The 18,717-nt window shown below is 36.9% G+C and overlaps 1 protein-coding gene and 1 pseudogene across 12 annotated transcripts in view; one reads left to right on the forward strand and one right to left on the reverse strand.

Annotated features, from left to right (window-relative positions):
• PHTF2 (putative homeodomain transcription factor 2) overlaps positions 1 to 18,717 on the reverse strand; it is a 178,213-nt gene that overhangs the window by 92,376 nt on the left and 67,120 nt on the right. For 10 of the 12 annotated variants that reach the window (XM_064487643.1, XM_064487647.1, XM_064487644.1 and 7 more), the window contains exons 8-10: positions 6,871 to 7,057; positions 5,062 to 5,217; positions 180 to 398 (exon numbers count right to left, since the gene is read on the reverse strand). In XM_064487643.1, the coding sequence (XP_064343713.1) occupies positions 180 to 398; positions 5,062 to 5,217; positions 6,871 to 7,057 (562 nt within the window). The remainder of the gene's footprint in view (positions 1 to 179; positions 399 to 5,061; positions 5,218 to 6,870; positions 7,058 to 18,717) is intronic. The other 2 variants (XM_064487651.1, XM_031454768.2) reach the window with 1 other exon arrangement.
• LOC105093043 (interferon-induced transmembrane protein 3-like) lies at positions 9,037 to 9,432 on the forward strand (annotated as a pseudogene).

The raw sequence follows: 18,717 nt of genomic DNA on the forward strand, positions 1-18,717 counted from the left end.
ATACTGAGATTCTATGTTCCAATGAAGCCAGACCACAGCTCACATAAAAAGAAAAAAAAAAAATACAGGAACATTGTATTAATTGAATGTAAGCTTTTTCTTCACCTCTGTTAAAATCTGTAGATACACTTAAAGGAGCTAGACTGATGGCCCCACATAATCCAATACTGTAAACCAACCTGATGAAAAGGGTCGTCTCTATATTCTTTTTTCACACATGGATTAATTTGAGGACTTTCCACATCTGTCTCACTGGTACAAGATGATCGGCATTCTGCACAATGTAACAAGTCTTCCCATAATACATCTTCTGTTTCAGATTCTGGCCTTGTGCTCTCAGAATCCTGTCTGGAACTTGAACAGCGAGAGCTGCAACTAGTACCCGATTTAGGGGCATCCTGAAATCAAGATATCCTTTGACATTAATACAATTTATGTACCCTTCCAACTCAAAGGATTCTATCAGAAACATATATTCCTACTTTTTATTAAAACAACAAATACACTGTCAAATGACAGTGAAATGAATAGCAAAACGTTAAAACACATATTAGTTTGTAAGTAGTAAGAAAACTTCCTCATATCAAAATTTATTTGATTTTACATCTCAGCTCAAGTGTTATTTTGCAGGCAAAGGTTATGCCTGTTTTCTCTTAAACTTTACACAAAGTTCAAAATTCAGGCAGGCCAAGACTAGCCTAAGTCTATACGGACTGCGTAGTGAATATTAACCCACATTAATTGATGTGATTAATGGAGTTCTTTTCTTACTCTAGTCTTTTTTTTAAGCAAAAACAGATGTCCTGTATCTACTGTTTTTGTTTTTCAAACAGAAGTTCAATAAATTGATATAAAAATAATAAATAATCTATAACAGGAAGATAACTGCCAACTCAGGTTTTTTAGACAATCTATGGTATAAAAGTGAAAAACTAAAAGGCCCAAATTACATGTCTAATCAATTTTTCCCCCTAGGAGTGTTTAATGTACAAAACAAATACTTACGAGTAAAATTTTGATTTAAATTAATTCAAAATAACCTTTCCTAAATAAAGAATGGTAATAGCCATCCTTGTAGTTAAGTATGCCAAAATTTCTGGATTTGTTTTTAGCTATCCTCTGTCACTAAGATTTGTCAAATATACTTTTAAATGTTTTATAGTTATCCCTCTCTCTCTCCCACGTTATCACCAGAGTTCAGACTTTATCATTCACACCTTGTTTGCTACAAGACCTTCCTAACTGACCCCTATCTGAAAGGCCTTTCCTTCTTTCCAGATTAACCTTCCTACAGTGCAGCTATTCTTACATTCCTCTGACCAGAATCCTTCTGTGGCTTCCCAGTGCTCCTCTGGATACAGTTCCCATTCCTCCACTCAGCACACTTGTCTTCAAATGTGCTGCTTCAGGCCTTGTTCTCCATTCTCCATACCACTACCTTCTCCTCCAGTGACACTGGGTTGCTCCCTGGCCCTGAACATCAATTGTTCTTTGCCAATCTAGCCTCTGATTATGCTCCTACTCTCCTTTAAAGCCTACTCAACAAAGTATCAGGAAAATACCATCTATACCTCTTTCTAGCTGCCTTACTTTGTTTTTGAGCCGTAGTTTAGTCATCTACCAACAGGGAATAAAACTACCTTAAAGAGATAAGGAAAATCAAACGAGCACTGTAGCTTTTAATACAAACCCAGTACAAAACAAGGGCTCAACAAATGTTAGCTTAAAGCTACTCTCTACTGAAAGAAATCACTCTGTCCCTAAAGTGAGTTATTACTATTTATATTCATTTGACAATAAATTCTGTATTGTTATCTAGTATCTACAATATTGTCTGTGCTATTTAAACGTTCATGTATTTCATATTCTCAAATCATAACTCTCAAATACACCATTAGGTCCATGAAAGACGGAAACAAAACATTATTTTTTTGCCATCCTTAGCACAGGTAACAAAATATCTTACATGAATGAGATATACTGTTGATAATTTATTTATATTAGAATGTGGCACCATAAATATATATTTAGTGTATTTATAGAGTATTTGTGGGAAGACAGTTGTCTGTATGAGGGAGAAGTAAAAATTTTTTGAAAGAGTTGAGCAGAAAATGAATAAAGAAATAAAAAGAGAAAAAATACAGAAAGAGAAAAGGGTAAAAATTAGATGGCTTTGTTTTATGAAAAGCAGTGCAGAAGTATTTCAAATTCACTAACGTCAACCAGAACACCTGAGGCATATGGCTTCCATCACAATGGTTTTCATTACATAGTAAGGCACAGACTGTATTATCAGTAATGATTAATTCAAAATTTTTTATAAAGCTAGTTTATTATCTATCACTAATTTCTGATGCAGATTGGCTAATCAGATGTAGAAATAAGTAACAGGATTAAAGGCCTGATGACTGTTTAAGTGAAACTAATGGGTGATTTAAGGGATAAGGAAATATCTGTAATTCCTTATAAATGTATTCTGCCAAATACTGGGCCATTTTACAAATGTAAAATCTAAAAATTATTGCCTATTAATTGCTTACATTTCAAACAGAATTTTTCCTGCAATAATTATGTGGCTAATGGCCACTTTGAATTTCACTGCAAATTGCTGAATAAAGCCTAAAAATAGGAAATTTTACAGTTAAAGGAAACAGCTCAAGTTAATAGATTATTTAATGATCTGCTCTGCTCATTTCAAATCTTTAGACAGAGAGCTAAAACTGAGCATATAATCTTTAAGAGAAGAAAAAGTATTTGAACTGAAATATTTGAAGGGAATAAGGATTTATATGCTTTGTGCCAGGCAATTATGCATCATCTTATTTAATCCTAACAATCTGGTGAAGCCAGTCTCCTCCTCTCCCCATTGCATGGATGCAGAAACTGAGACTCAGATAATCTAAAGAATTTTTCCAAAGTCACTTAAATAATCTGACTATAAGCCCATGGTTTCTTCACCATGCTTCCCATCAAATGCTACATTCAACAGATGAAGAGCCAATCTATAATAGGGAATAAAAACTGAAAGATACTTGTAGAGTTAAAGCAAGACAGAGAAAGAAACAGGACAAATGCTTGAATTCCCCTGGACATCACCTACACCTATATCCCAGATAACCAAGTAATTCTACCACCATCTTCCGAATAGGAGACTAGAAGTCAATCAGATATAGTAGATCGTAGAAAAAGACAAGAAACCAGGGTAGGGGTAGAGGTGGCAGACTGAAGGGTGGGAGGGAGGAGAGCTAAGTGAAAGTCCACACACCGAATGGCAAGATCACAACCTCACCCCCAACCCTCTTGGTGCCAAACACATGGCAGTGTGGTATAATATCTACCACTCCCATGCCACCAGAAGATTGGATAATTCTTCTGGAAAAACAGAACACCACTAAAAAGTGTATCTATAGATGCTGACATCTGAGAGGCTTATAACAAATGGCTGGGTCCCTGACCTATCTTATAGTGAGGCCCACCAGTCCTAACCACGCACAAAGTGCTTCCCAAATGATTTCTTTGTGCCTCACTCTAAAAGAAAACAGTATTGCCAATAATTTGAAAAGTATGATAATAAATACATAAAGATGCAAAACGACACTACAAATCCTCTGTCTTAATCTTACTTATTCAAAGGAGGTTTTGTTTTGCTATTTTGAAGCAAATAAAAAACAATTTTGAAGTTGGTTTGACTTGAAAGTAAAGAACTTTTGGAAATGAAATAGAATCTTTCAAATATCTTCTAGTCTAAAATTCCTCACTTCACAGATGAAGAATTTGAAGATCAGATTTTATTTTTATGTAATCTTTTACATTCTTAAAAAAAGATTTAAAACAATCAATGCCTACTAGCTAATTATCAGCCTTACTTAGCTTGAAATCTGGAAGATTTTAAGTAACATTTATTTTAAAGTTAAGATTAGTAAATAATGTTCTGCCATTCAAGAACCTCAATATTTCAAACTACAGTTGTAAACCAAGAAGAGCAAAGGTTACCGGATGAGACAATACCTCTAAAGCCAAATAATTTATTCTATAGGAGAGTGGACACCTCCCTCTGTAGGAGGTCTTGAATCCTCTTCAGGACCAACTGACTTCTAACTGTACATCGAATAAAACTGTGAATTTCACAAGCATGGTTATTAGTTTAGGAACAGGAGACGGTATATCAGATGATACAAGTGAAAAGACAATGAGCAGACACACAGGCATTAGTGTCTTCCTAACGGCAGCCACTGAAAGAAACAGCCATAGTCACTAGAAAGATTGACTAGATACAACCACACAGAAGTGTACAAAAAAATAAGTAACTCTTCTCATCTTAAAACTCTTAATGTATTCACATTCCAGCACAGCATAATATTAGATTTTTCAAAAGTTTAACACTAAATCATTAAAAAAAAAATCAAACACAGTACAAAAAGAGTAGAAGGTGACATTTATCAAAAAGTGATGTAAGGAGTAATTCATTTGTCTTAAAGCAAGGTAATATCCTGTCCTTAGAATAAAATCTGAAAATACAACTGAACGAAAATTTTTTTCTATTTAAATAGTTTCAACAGATGTGATAACTTCAAGAGATGTGATAAAGTTAGAAAAGGGTTTAGAGAAAAACAAACATTAATAAAGAAAAATAGAATCAAAGAAGATAAAGGGATTGAATTTTATAGTATGGGCAAATTACCGGTGACAGTAGCATGAAGGAAGTCACTTCGAATAGTAACTTTGCTATAATCCAGAAGTCATAAAGCCTTTCAAATTGTGGAAAAGACTAATACAGGAGTTCACAGACTGTCTCTCCAGGATGTTCGTAAAAAGGAAACAACAAAGTACGTGTATGAGTCTTCAGAGAAGATGCACAAAATGAGTACAATGTGGCTATTTATCACGTATGAAATACATTAATCTAAAACTGCTCCTCTGTAAATCCAGATCATATAACAATAAGATACTGATAGGAAATATTTGTTATTTCAATAATTATGTTCATTTATTCAAAGAAGTTATAAATTAGTAACATATAAAAGAGATATGCATGTACAGATGTAAGGCCAAAGTATATACCTCATTAGGGTAATATTTCTTATAATGGTGTGACTTTCTATTCCGAAGAATACTCTCAGAAGTCCTGTCTGCATGATGGCGTAATGGGTATCCTGTTTCAGGACCTTCTTCACTGGAGACTTCATCAGAGACATTTGTTACTGTCCTTTGGGTATCCTACGTTGAGAGTACACAAGGAGGATTACTGGTAATTTCTGACTGACTCTGTAGCTTTAAAACGGAAGAACTGTAAATTATATATACATATACACACATACCTTCAAATACATCAGAAAACCTGAAATTATTAGTACTACTTGATTTTCTGAAAAATGTCTTAAATCACTAACTACAGTTGTTATTTTAATTTTAGGAGTAATTCAACAGCAATTTGTCAAATATTGTCCTATAATGTGTCTGTTCACGAAAAGGTTTGAAATAGCTTACAAAATTGAGACAATAAAATAGTATAAAAGCAGAAGAGAGACCATTTAAAAGAAGCTGAGCGGCCTGAAATGCATTATACTATTATCACAACCAAAACTGCCATCAATCGTAAAACCAAGTATATTTAATAATGGGTTATGAGGCGGGAGGTGGTTGGCAGGTGAATGAAAGCACATACCAGACAGACAACACCATGCACATATCAATTGGTAAGAGACATCCAGGTTTCAGAAATTCTAAAACCGAGAGGCTCCAGAACAAGTATTTCATTCATACTTTCATGTTCCTCTCATGTAACATTACTAGGTAATAGATACCTGGAAATGTGTTTGAAAACTCATGACTAAAAATTTAATTGTCAACTGATGCCAGGGATGTGAGGCTCACATTTCCAGAGACCTAAATGCTTCAAAAATCTAAAATCAGAGCAAGAGACTATATTTCATTGCCATCTCATGCTATTTATTATATAGCAACAGGTACTGAAAATACATATCCTGCCAAGCAGTAATACATACTTCACTCAAAATTAGACAATAGACTTTTATTTACTTTCCTCAACACACTTCTTAATGTTTACATTCCTAAAGTAACAGAGGTAACATCTTTTAATATGATTTTTTTTTAACTATAACAGCTTCTAAAGAATAAATTATTTAACCAAAAAATTCACAGAAACAAAGAGAAAGATACCACACTAGGCTTTGTTACAATAAACCCAGGGTTTCTTCTGGAAAAGCAAATAAACAATTGTTATCCTTAACAGATATATCCTCAATAAAAATTTTTTTCAAATTAAAAACAAAACAAAGGTGCCAACACCAAAGGTAACAAAGGTAGGAAAAACAAGGTAATATTTTCATATAGAGAACATGAATGGAAAACCAGGGTCTTAATTCAGTTTCTAGAATAATTTACATGTTTTCTTTTGTCTTTTAGGGGGAGGAGGTAATTAGATTGATTGATTTTCTTAATAGAGGTACTAGGGATTAAACCCAGGATTTTGTGCCTACTAAGCATGCACTCTACTACTTACGCTATGCCCTCCCCTCTACATGTTTCATTTGAAAGAAATTTTTATACAGACAGAAATAGGGAAAGAAAAAAAATAAGGTTTAACAAATAACAACTATATAGATATGGTACTTTGATATTTCAGAAAAATTGGAGACATCAATCAATTCAGAAGGTGCCAAGTTATACCAGAAATCAAGATTATTCACACTACTTTATTGATTTTTCATTTCCATCAGTGTGATCTATAAAGGCTCACAGGACAAATTCTGGAGGAAATACATATATTGAAGGGCGACTACTATGTCTAAGTCGCTTCGCATTAGGTTATGTAAAATCACACTAACTATTTTTAAAAATCACACTTACTTTGCTGGGAATGTTCCTCAGTGTGCCTGTGCTCCAGGCTGTCTCTTCTGGTCGAAGAGTTTCACACTGAGGTTCATGGCTTTGTACTCCATCTTCACTGCTTTTAACAGTCTTTTTCCCATCAAGGGATACATAGCCATTGTCAGTCTCAGTTGATTTATCAATTGAATTCTTTGCTTTCTTTGATCTAAAAAGAAAACATACATAAAGCATGTTATGTGGACTTATTTTGGATAGGTTACCAGTAGAAATTATGATCTCTTAATAATTAAATTTGGTAGTTATTTCTCAGAATTTTAATTACTATCTTATTTTTGCAATACCTTATTTGTTTACAATAATTTTAAAATAATATCTATCACATGAAATAAACATGTAAATCCAACATCCTAATTCAGCTGATTTTATATGTTTTGGGATCTTACAAACCACAATGCTAAGAGATATGTCCCAACTTATCAAATAATTCTTGGTCAAAATCACCTGGTCTTTGAGCAAAATCTAGAGTCAAAATTTTGCTCATTTTTTTATGATTAATAATATAGTTATAAAGTCTTACATTTAATAAAATGTCTCAGTAATTTTCAAGTTAAGTTGCAATTACTGGCTTGGCTTAATACTCTCCTTTACCCAAATACTTTACCACTAGTATAGATACATAAAAACCTCTGGCAATTTCATTTTAATATACAGTGGAGACATAAAAATATGTGACAAAAAGGAAAACTTTATACAAGATTCTACATAATGGAAGAAGTAAAAATGAAGAATACAAAGAAAAAGAAGTAATAACCTCTTTCACCCACTGAATGCTCTGGAAAAAAATGTTAGTAAACATGTAGCTTATAAGTACCTAAAAGGCTACCATTGAGGTTCTTCATTTATAGGTATTAAATTTTTCTCAATACATAAAATACAACACGGGAAGTAATAAACACACCATTTTTGGTGGATAGGCAAATTCTTGAGAAGCTCTCTTCAGAGACTACAGTGAGTGAAAGAATGGTTATTCAAAAGAAATGGTTAGTTGAAATATAATGTAAGTCCCACACAGAGTTAAAATGTGCTCAATGCAGATTAGGTCTATCATAAAACATCATTAAAAAGCAATTGTATTTAATTATATTTTTAAAAATTCCCCTGAATTTTCTCCAGAGTATCAATTTTGCAAGAAAGGAAAAATAAAATCAATATATTGCCTTCTTGTAGGCCAAAAAACAAAAGGTTTTTAAAATGGGAAAAAGAATGTTATCTTCAACACTATAGTTACTCAGTTCTATTCGAATCTTTCAGAACTGTTCAGGACCTTAAAACTCATCTGTGCTGAATGCTCCTTTTGAAAACAAGGAATCAGAAATACAGAGATGTGTAGGTGACTTATTCAAGTCACCAGTTAGAGGCAAAGCTGGCACTAGAATACAGACCTTCTGAGTATGAGGTTAATTATATTCTCCATCCTACCTCCAACTGCCCGCTCTTTGGGAAACTGCCTGCTAGGATTTCTCCTTGACACACTCATCAAAACCTAGAAAGTTTTTGTTTTATACAAACAGGCCTCTCTCCTTCCTAACCTTCTCCATCAAGATTACTAAAGGGGACAGACTATATCTCGCATTTGCTCTACAGAGCTCCAACACTTTCTAGTCACTAATAACCCACAGAGCAACAAGACTCAAAATTCCAATCTTCTGACCATTTTCTTTTTATATGACCCTAAGAGACATGGAGAGATGAAGGGAATAAGCCACAGAATAAAGATCATTTTAGAGTGGCAGAGGGAGGGGGGAAAGATGAATTATGGTAGAAAGGAGAAAGGGCAGAAGAGAAAATAAAAGGTGCAGAGAAAATGTGTGGTCTTCTCTGCTTAAGGAAGAAAGGGATAGAAACATCAGTTATTAACTGTTCCCTTTACCACTCCCTTAAACACTGTGCAACAAGTCAATGTGGTAAAAGACCAAAGGAAGTGAAGCTACTTGATATCCTGAAAATGTGAGAAACTCAAAGACAGAGAAGAAATGTGCTGGAAAGGTATTTATGAAGCTTCCTGGAAATTATACTGAGTTAGAAAGGGAAGGGAACGGGTCCCCTGAGCACCGTGCCGCCATCCAGACCGCAGCTTCTCTCTTCTGGCACCATGGCATCTCCCAGGCCGCCTTCCCTGGTGCCCACGTGGGCGTACCCCCATTTTATGAGATGCTTAAGGAGGAGCACGAGGTGGGGGATGCTGGGGGCTTCCCAGAGCCCAGCCCCCATGACGACCACCGTGATCAACATCCGCAGTGAGACCTCCGTGCCCGACCACATCGTCTGGTCCCTGTTCAACACCCTCTTCCTGAACGTGTGCTGCCTGGGCTTCATGGCATTTGCCTACTCCGTGAAGTCCAGGGACCAGAAGATGGTGGGCGATGTCCTTGGGGTCCAAAGCTATGCCTCCACCGCCAAGTGCCTGAACGTCTGCACCCTGGTGCTGGGCATCCTTCTGACCATGTGTTCATCATTATTTTCGCCACTGACTCCCTGATGATTTTCCAGGCGATCTTAAAGGAGTATGGAGGCTACTAGTAGCTGCCCGCAGCCATCCCTTCACAGCAGTTTATACACCCCCCCCCACCCCCACCCCCCCACCCCCCCCCACCCCCCCCCCCCCCCCCCCCCCGTCTACAGCTGAATAAAAGCCAGCATTCCTGTGGGGAAAAAAAAAAAAGAAAGGGAGGGGAACGGAGGTGAAGGAGGTGATGGAAGACTGGAAAGTTGGTAGAACAGAACCATTAATCAGCCAGGTATGCAAGAGAGAAATTTATCTGGGAAGAAAGATAGAAATGCTGGACCTGCAGTGCCCAGGAACATCCTGCTAAAGATCAGTAGGCAGTCGAAAACAAAGGCCTGGAAGCCAGTGGTCAAAGCAGAAAAAGTGGCTGAAAACTTGTAGAGGGAAACAGAATCCTAGACACCAAAAGATATGGGCCTAGTGACAAGGGCTCTAAATCAGTAATTTTCAGCTTTAAGAACTTTTCTAAGATAAATGTATTCCCTTCCCTACCAGGACAGAGTGAAGACTATGTTAAGCCAGAGAGAAGAGTACCAGTAGCACTCATTCCATATACCTTTTGGCTATCTTCCACTTCCTCCCTTCCTTATCTCTGCTTCCTTCCAATCTTCTTTGAGTTGTTCCTCTCGCCAGTATCTCTTCAAAGTATATGTAACACTATCAGGATATATGAATGGTGAGTTCCTAACATATAGTAGCTATCTGATGTTTCTCTTGAGCTAAATGCAGATAAGTTGAAAAGCAAGCTGAAACCACAAAGAAAATACTAAACGTAAATGTCACTCTCAGAGTTTACAAAGCAGCTGAAAATACAAATTGAGGCAGCTTGGCCGTGCCTGGTAATAACAGCACTTGCAAGGGCATCGTTGGAGTAGGAAAGCAGGGGCAGCCCAGTAGCAGCCAATAATGGCAACTCAGTCAAAGGCAATTCCAGGGCAGGGGGTCAGGGGCAGCCCAGAGGGGTTGGGAGATGGGCTACATACAGAGGATTAATTGAATAAGTAAGTATATTGCAGACAATGAGAACTAAGTTTTTCAGTGATAGAGAAGGAAGATATAGAGAAGAAAAAACAAAATGAACTCTGTGGTACTGTATTTGAATTGGAACTGTCATTGCAAACTCATGGCTTATGTCTAGATAAAGAAATAAATATAGCTGTAAAAGGATACACACACACACACACACACACTTTCTGGCTCTGTCCACTGAGAAGGCCCTCGGATAGCAACACCTCAACAGCAATGAACAAATCTAGCACTCATATCTTTGTTTCTATATTCTCCTCTCCTTAAATTAAGAAATGGTTGATTCCAAGCCTGAGGCAAAGGAAATACAAATTGAACCTGGAAACACTGTTGTGCCAGAAAGTAAGGAAGTGTTCAGAGAAAGATTAGGACATTCCACCAAGACAGAGAAATTGCTCAAAGGGGCTCCACTGGCCAAATTGAAACCAATCTAATCACCAAACTACATAATAGTAACAAACTGAATAAAACAGAAATGTAGCAGTAAATAATTAAAGGAAAGCTCTTCCTTAAAACAGAATGCCAGCTAGTAAGTATAGAAGGAATGATGGAGTTTGAAAAATCACCATCGGCGATCATCATAATAAAAGTCAGGCAAGAATCATCAATGGATGCTAAAACTGGAAGGCGAAGGTGGGATGAGAAATGGGTTACTTTTTTATAGTCAATGCATCTCCAGACAGGGCATCTGCTAATTATAAAGGGAAAAATAAATAAATTTACAATGGAGAAATCTGGCATCTACTAGCTTGATCAAGGGATTAATGTAAATATCATTAGTAAGGGAACAAATCTACATTTTTTGCCACCTGATAGGATGCAACAAAAAGAATGAAGTATCATTTCTATGATACTCCTGCCAAAAGTGTATAACTTGGGTTGAATTATAAAGAAATATCACACTACTAGCCCAGGGGTGTACTGCTAAATGTTGAACAACCAGCTTTCCAGCCTTTGTTTCTAGTGTTCCTTTATTTCCATGGTGTAAACAATCTGACGATGGCCAATTTCAAGTACCAGCTGATAACAATGAACACAGTATTGGGAAGAGATACGCATATTCAGCTCACACAAGTCACTTGAAGCCAGATCCAGAAAACCACTGACACAAATCCAAATTAAGGAACATTCTGCTAAGTGACTGCTCTGCATTTTCAAAAAAGTGAAGAATGTGAAACTTGAAAGATTGAAGTCTGTTCCAGAATGAAGGAGACTAAAAAGACACTGGGTTTGATCACTGGCTATGGCACATGGTCCCAGATTAGATCCTTTCGCTGTAACGGATATTATTAGGGTCAGTTAACAGAATTGAACTGGGTCTCTGGGTGAAAGATACATGGGAGTTCTTTGCACTATTCTGTCATCTTTTAAGTTTGAAATTGTTTCAAAATAAAATTATATATATATTAATCACAAAGTGATTAATACTCTGATTAGGGCATACTTTAGATTTGAGCATAGAGGAAATGCTGAAAGGAAAATAATGCCACAGAGCTAAATTGCAACTGATGCAGGTTAAAGAGGGTCAAAAATTGTGACTGCTTCAGACAAGGTTTAGTTTTACCACTGACTGCTACATTATCCATATTGTCAATAACAGCTGAAACTAAGAACTTCACAGAATAATGTTACTTTCTCAAAAGGAACACAGGTTACCAAGACTCAGATGTTTAATTCTTCTCATTCCTCTATTTAAAGAAATAAAACTAATTGGGAAAGACAGCAGGAGTAATAGATTTATTTTTAAAAAATACTGTTAAACTCAACTTAGAGTATATTTTTTAAAGGGAAGCTACTTCTATTTAAGTCAACTTTAAAATATGTAAAAAAAATAAACTGCAGTGAGGTAAATAGCATTTTGATTTTTCTTTTTCTTTCTTTCTTTTTTATCATTTAACAGAATCCCCTCCTTTACAGAGGAGAAATTGTGATTTTATTTTTCATAATTGTATTCTTTTACAGAATAGTGATTTGATATTAATAGTACTTTGATTTTAAAGTAAAAACATGCATCTAAATCATCATTCCCTACCAAAAACAAAAAGCAGGGTAGAAAGAAACTGGTATTAGGAATTAAAGTCCTACAGTATAGAAACAAATGGTACCTTTTAGTATTATCCACAAAAAGATCTACCTCTTGATAGCTACACTTACTGCATATAATACATTCACTTAAGTATTTCCATAAGAAACCTTGTAAATATTTACTGAAAAGGCTGCTGAAATTTTGACAGGGATTGCATTGGATCTGTAGATCAATTTGAGGGAAACTGACTTCTTATCAATATTAAATCTTCCAATCCATGAACATCATATATGTCTCCATTCATTTAGGTCTTCCTTAACTTCTCTCACCAATGTTTTGTCAATGTACAGATGTTGAAAATATTTTGTATCAAAGAACCTAGAATAACCAAAACAATTCTGAAAACAGTAACATTTGGAGGGTTAACAATACCTGATTTTAAGCTTTATTATAAAGCTACAGCAATCAAGAAAGTGTGGTATTAACATCAATATAGACAAATGAATAGAACAGAAGTAGTCCAGAAACAGATCCATCCATACAAAGCTGCAAAAGGAATTCAGGGGAGGAAGAATAGTCTTTGCAACAAACGGTGTTAGAACAATTGGACAGTTACATGCCAAAAACAAAACCCCAAAAAACTCTGATACCTACCACATCATATATAAAAATTAACTCAAAATCAACCATAGGCCTAAACGTAAAACCTAAAACTATAAAATGTCTAGAAGAAAATACAGAAAATATTTGTGACTTTTGGTTTGCCAAAGAAATCTTAAGATATAACACCAGAAGAAAATTTCATCAAAGACAAAAATTCATAAATTGGACTTCTGAAAACTACTGTTCAAAAGATACTGTTAAGAGAAGGAAAAGATAAGCCATAAACTGGGAAAAAATATTTGCAAAGCACATACCTGATAAAGGACTTGTATCCAAACTATACAATGGACGATCAGAACTCAATAATAAGAAACCACCCAATAAAAAAGTGGACAAAATATTTGAAGAGACACTTCACTAAAGAAGAAATTTGATGGCAAATAAGCATATGAGATCAACAATAAGTAAAATGTTGTATAGCAGATCTCTAGAATGTTTTCACCTTGCATGATTCAAACTTCATTAAGCCCACTGAACAGAAACTCCCCATTTTCCACTCCCTGCAGGCCCTGGCAATCACCATCTGTTAATTAGTGTTTGTATGCAACTGTTTCTCATCCCTAGCACCACAGTGTACTGAATTATCTACAATAAGCCATTGTATTTCTATTGTTACACTAGTTAAAGCTTTTTATGTTATATTTCTATGACATAGTATAGCCTGTTGGTTAAGAACACATACTCTGGAGTCTGCCAGACATTAAATGAATCCCTGCACTATCAATCACTAGACACGTAACATCAAGCAAGTTATTTAATCTAAGTCGCAGTTTCCTTACTACCACTACTTGCATCAAAGAGTTGTGAGGATTAAACAACATCTTTAAAGATCTTAGCACTGTGTCTATAAAGAATAAGATCTCCAATAAGTGTAAGCTATTGTTTTTTATCTGTCTTAAAAAAATACATTTACTTAATAAAACCAGAGTTAACAATATTTTCTTAGCTGAACTCAAACACCATGAGTTACAGGCATCTGAGCAGAGAGGTTAGTATTATCTTGAAAGCAGGAGACATTTAACTCTACACTGATTTCACTTATTCCATGATAGAAGCAGTATTTCCTGCATTTAGATTTTTTTTGATTGACACATCGTTGACATACAACATTGTACTAGTTTCAGGTGTACAACACAGTGGTATGGCATTTATATATTCCCACACTGGATCCTGAACAAAAGCATTTGCAAAGAAAAAATGTGCAATTTCACTGCCATGGTCAATGCTTATAGTTTTATAACTAGCCTCCACTTTAATCATTGGATGGCATGGCCTGTGTAGAATTTTCTTTCAAGTATTATGCTTGACATTCAAGAAGGGTAGCTCTATGGCAAAAACACTCTTAGGAGGACCTGACCTTTAGAAATACACATAGTATAATTACTTTAGTTCCTTTGTGAGATATGGTGAGAAACGATTTTGTTCTTTTCTGAGAAAGTACAGGTAAATATACAATCTACACCATAAATAAACCATAAAAAGATTTTTTTTAACATTAAAAACTTCAACCAGAAAGTTAACACAACCTTTTAAAAACTTACTACCTTATAAAATATCAAATATTTGCTAAACATGGAAACTTTTGTGTTTCTATATTAAAAACCTTGCCAGGTAATTAAGAACACTCATGACACACTGTACTGTCATGGAAAAAAAGTTAGAAGTATTTGTTGGTCCTCTCAAAAATATTCAGAGGTCGCGGGATGGTCCCGCGGGGAGGGAGCGGCAAAGGAGGACTGGCGCTCGCTCGCTGGGTCTCCCATCGCCAACTGAGAGGCCAGCGGGACCGAGGGGGAGCCTCCGAGGCTCGGATCTGTACAGAGCAGCCCTTGACTAACAGAATTAAGTTAAACGGGCACAGAGTGTCCCCCCGACACCCAGCCTGAGGCGGGCCGGCAGCGGCGGGCAGGGCCAGGCTGCACAAGCCGGGCGGAGGACGGGGGCGGCTGCACAGAGGCACCCCGGGGGACTGCAAGGGTCTGCACGCTGTGACTGTGGGTGCACAGGGCAGAACAACCTGGGCCCTCCATAAAACAGCAAGGTTGATGTGCTCTCGGGGGAAGGGTGCACACTCCCATCTCTGAAAACCCGCGGAAAGTTTTCGGGGTAAGAGAGGCGGGGCTCAGACACAGCCGCCATATCCTCCGCGCTGAGCACCCAGGCGGGGGCAGGGCGAAACCTGCATCCGCACAGAAGGGCTTAGCAGCCTCAAAGGCCAGACTGAGACTGGCCTGCAGCCCGGGGCAGATAGGATCTTTCCATCCTGGTCCCTCAGAGAACTTGCTCCACAAAGACAAACAAGGAGCTGGGTTTTGGCTCGGAGCAGGGACAGGGCTGTCCCTCCGTCTTCCCCGAGCCCACCTGCGGAGCACCGACCAGGGCGGAGCGCGCAGCCGCACAGAGAGCGGAGCTACCGGCGGAGCAGGTAGAGGGACAGCGCCCCCCCCCCCGGCCCCCCGCCTTTCTGGCAGGAACACAGCCCCTGACCGAGGTGCTGGGAGGGGGCACGACCCGCCCTCCTACCTGGCCAGTCTGCAACATCTGACTGCGGCATCCGGAGGGGCAGCGACCCGCCCGCCCACAGCAGAGCTGCACCTGACCCAGTGTTAGGAGGCGGTGCGATCTGCTTGCCGACAGGTGCTGGGAGCAGCACAGAAGAGGGCGCCAACGGAGGGCCTCTGAAAACAGCAAGCTGAGTTTCCAAAACAGGACGAAGACAGAAAGACTTCACATTAAAAACACAGACTCCAGGAGAACACCGACAAACCCCCCTCCCCTTTTTTTTTAAATCTGTTTTTACCTGTTCTATTTTCTATTACTCTCTTAATTTTTACTTCTTAATTCATTTCTATTTCTCTTGGGTTTTGATGTCCTGCTATTGATTAGACACAGGTTTCAAATACATCTATTCATCTCCCCCCCCCCCTTTTTTTGTAAAGGTTTTAAAAGGACGTCTCAACCCGATTAATACTCTGCTTCAACTCACTCTTCTATTATTCATTATACACTGTTTTCAAACCCTCTTTCTCCCTTCTTTTAAAATTCTTTCTCTCTCTCTCTCATTTTTTTTTCTTTTTTTCCTAAGTTCTATGCCTAAATAAGCATTAGATAGATAAAATCCTTAAGGACCAAAATAAACAACTGATACTCCATAAACCACAGTGCCAAAGAGGTATGAGCAAGATGAAGAAGCAGAAAAACCTTTCCCAATTAAAAGAACAAGAGAAATCCCCTGAAAGAAAGATCAACGAAATAGACATCGATAGCCTACTAGATCAAGATTTTAAAAAAGGAGTGATCAAATTGCTGAAGGAATTAAAAGAGATAGTGTTTAGAGATATAAAATATGTCAAAAATGAAATTGAAGCTATAAAGAAGAGCCAAGTAGAATGGGTAAACTCATTGACAGAGATGAGGAATGATCTAATAGCTGTGCAAAGCCGACTAGATAATGCAGAGGAACGAATTAGTGATCTAGAAGACAGGGCAATAGAAAGCACCCATTCAGAAGAACTACAAGATAAACAAATAAAAAATAATGAAAATAGCATAAGGGACCTATGGGATAATATAAAGTGTCCCAATCTTCGCATAATAGGGGTCCCAGAAGGAGAAGAAAGATCAAAGGGGATTGAAAAGGTTTTTGAAGAAATCATGACTGAAAACTTCCCAAACTTAAAGAAGGAATCAGATATCCAAGTACAGGAAGCTCAGAGGGTCCCAAACAGGAAGAACCCAAATAGACCCACACCAAGACATATCATAATCAAGATGGCCAGAGTCAAGGATAAAGAAATGATTCTAAAGGCAGCAAGAGAAAAGCAAAGAGTAAGTTACAAGGGAACCCCCATAAGGCTCTCAGCTGATTTCTCTACAAAAACACTACAGGCCAGAAGGGAGTGGCAAGATATATTCAAAGCCCTGAATGAAAAAAAGATGCAGCCTAGGATCCTTTATCCAGCAAGGCTATCCTTGAGGATAGAAGGAGAAATAAAGAGTTTCACAGACAAAAAAAAGCTGCAGGAGTTTAGCAACACTAAACCCATGCTAAAAGAAATATTGAAAGGGCTATTCTAAATAGAAAAGCAGCAGGATGCTACAGAAATGAGAAACACACAACTGGAAAGGTGATAACTCATGAATTACAAATAAAGTAAACATGAAATTATGAAAGAAGACATACAAATTACTGAGAGTGGGAGAGGGAGGCAGGGAAATACAGAATATTTTTTTCTTTCATTTTTAAATTTTTTTAACAGTAGGATGGGTTTGAGATTATGTTACTATCAGTTTAATAAAAACAGTTATAGTAATGGGTTGATAGATTTACAAAAAAGGGTAACCACAAGCCAAAAATTTACAAAGGAGTCACAAAAATTAAATAAAATCCATGATAATACAAAGGAAAATTACCAAACCACAAAAGGAAGAAGAAAGGAACAAAGAGGATATACCAATTCAACTGCAAAGATAAGTTCAAAATGGCAATAAACACACATCTATCATTAATTACTGTAAATGTTAATGGACTAAATGCTCCAGTCAAAAGACACAGAGTGGCAGACTGGATAATAAAGCAAGAACCTTCAATATGCTGCATACAAGAGACCCACTTTAGGGAGAAGGACACATATAGATTGAGAGTGAAAGGATGGAAAAGGATATTCCATGCAAATGGAAAAGCCAAAAAAGCAGGTGTTGCAGTACTGATTTCAGACAAAATAGACTTTAAAACAAAGGCCATAAAGAAAGATAAAGAAGGACATTTTATAATGATTAAAGGAGTGATACAAGATGAGGATATTACACTCGTTAATATATATGCACCCTAAATATAGGAGCACCTAAGTACATACAAGAATTACTAACAGAGATAAAGGGGGATATTGATGGGAATACAATCATAGTTGGAGATTTTAACACTGCATTAACATCACTAGACAGATCTTCCAGACAGAAAATAAACAAGGCAACAGAGAAATTAAATACTACAATAGAAAAACTAGATTTGGTGGATATTTTCAGAGCATTACACCCCCCAAAAATAGGATATACATTCTTTTCAAGTGCACATGGAACATTTTCCAGGATCGATCATGTACTTGGGCACAAAAGAAACCTCAACAATTTCAAGAAGATAGAAATTATCTCAAGCATCTTTAATGACCACAATGCCATGAAACTGGAAATCAACAACAGAGAAACAAAGTAGAAAAAAAGGATAGCATAGAGATTAAACAATATGTTATTGAAAAAACAATGGATCAATGAGGAAATCAAAGCTGAAATTAAAAAATACCTTGAGACAAATGATAATGAAAGCACAACCACTCAAAACCTATGGGACACAGCAAAGGCAGTGCTAAGAGGGAAGTTTATAGCGATACAGGCCTTCCTCAAAAAAGAACAATCTCAAATAAACAATTTAACCCACCACCTGAATGAATTAGAAAAAGAACAAAAAGCCCCAAAAAGCAGCAGAAGGAAGGAAATAATAAAGATCAGAGAGGAATTAAATACAATAGAGATTAACAAGACCATAGAAAAAATCAACCAAACCAAAAGCTGGTTTTTTGAAAAAGTA

The sequence above is a fragment of the Camelus dromedarius genome, chromosome 7 (genome assembly GCF_036321535.1).
Source record: "Camelus dromedarius isolate mCamDro1 chromosome 7, mCamDro1.pat, whole genome shotgun sequence".
NCBI lineage: Eukaryota > Metazoa > Chordata > Mammalia > Artiodactyla > Camelidae > Camelus > Camelus dromedarius.